The 1,383-nt window shown below is 27.4% G+C and overlaps 1 protein-coding gene across 1 annotated transcript; it reads left to right on the forward strand.

Annotated features, from left to right (window-relative positions):
• Window positions 1-184: 184 nt before the first annotated feature.
• LOAG_15638 (hypothetical protein) lies at window positions 185-852 on the forward strand (the record flags this gene model as incomplete). The annotated part of the gene is made up of 2 exons (XM_020448959.1): window positions 185-305; window positions 704-852. Exons 1-2 carry the CDS (start codon window positions 209-211, stop codon window positions 850-852), a joined length of 246 nt encoding a protein of 81 aa, XP_020300930.1. The 5' UTR covers window positions 185-208.
• Window positions 853-1,383: the final 531 nt, after the last annotated feature.

Raw genomic sequence — 1,383 nt, forward strand, 5'->3', positions numbered from 1 at the left:
GATTGTATTACCGGAGGAACAGATTTTGAAGGGAATGAATGATCAGTTATGTACGTCCGAATTACAAGAAGCAAATTTGTGTTAAACGGTTAGAAATATATTTCGGAACTGTTCGTACTTTTTTAAATTTAAAGATTAGATAAAGAATCAAAAATTCTACAACTTGACAAAACTGGTCTTCACATAGGGTGATAGTGGTTCCGGATTAATGTTCAAGACTGGAAATGGGATATGGAATGTTGCTGGAGTTGCTTCAGCCGGAACAGATTGCCGAATTATTAACATAGCAAATAACATGAAAAATGGTATTTCAAGTTTCAAAAGTACAAAATTAATTTAAATTATATATATTCAATTCTATAATTAAAGGGGTAATTAAATGGTGAAAACTAATATCTGTTCAAAGTATTGATACAAAGTCTATTTCTATACAATGTATCTATTCGGGTGACAATATGATTTTTCTGATCACCTTTTTTTTAATTTGTCAGAAAAACTCATAAAATTTAATATATTTTTATCCATTCAATATTTTAATCAGTTTTATTGTTATTAATTACTATTATTATTATCATTACTATTATTGCTATTATTATTAATTATAATTATTATTAATTTCGATCAATTGTAGAAATTCAAAGCAAAACATGCAAAGATTTGTTTGGAAATTCCAAAATTAATATTGCTTATAATGAATTTACAGTAGAGAATGAGCTAATCAACGATATCAGCTTGGATGGAAGTATTTTCATTGATATGCGAGCACACAATCAGTTCATTTGCCAATATACTGGGCTATGTTTTGATGAACAATCCAAAATTCAACCGAAAATTAAGGCTATATTACTTTGAAATTGGACATATAAAGGAGTATAATAAATAAATTTACAATCAATAATGTTTACATTCAGAAAACATTGATATTCTTCGTATGAAACAAATGAAAAAATAAGATTAGATGCTTAAAAATAGAAAAGAACATTGAAAGATATGGATTGGAACCAAATTTTGTTTTGAAAGGAAACAAGTTTTCGTTTTTTTTTCTTACTGAGAGGAATAATACTTCAGCAAGAAATGAAAATAAAGGGTGGAAAAGGGAAAGAAATATCCAAAAATGTCACCTTTGAACCCAAATGTCACTCTGATTTGTTTATGATAAATAAATGAAAGTAAGTAGGCGGAAAATTACGCATAAAAAGACCGAAGAAATTATTTCTATCGTATGCGTATAGACAAGAAAGAAGGATAATGAATAACTTAACATATAATCAAAAAAAGCGACTATTTTAAGTATTCTTTCAATATCCAACAGTTTAGCAACAGATGAGAGATTACTGTAACTCCCTAAATCTATAGTTGTTTTCATATATATTGATTACGGTA

The sequence above is a fragment of the Loa loa genome, assembly GCF_000183805.2.
Source record: "Loa loa unplaced genomic scaffold supercont3.708, whole genome shotgun sequence".
NCBI lineage: Eukaryota > Metazoa > Nematoda > Chromadorea > Rhabditida > Onchocercidae > Loa > Loa loa.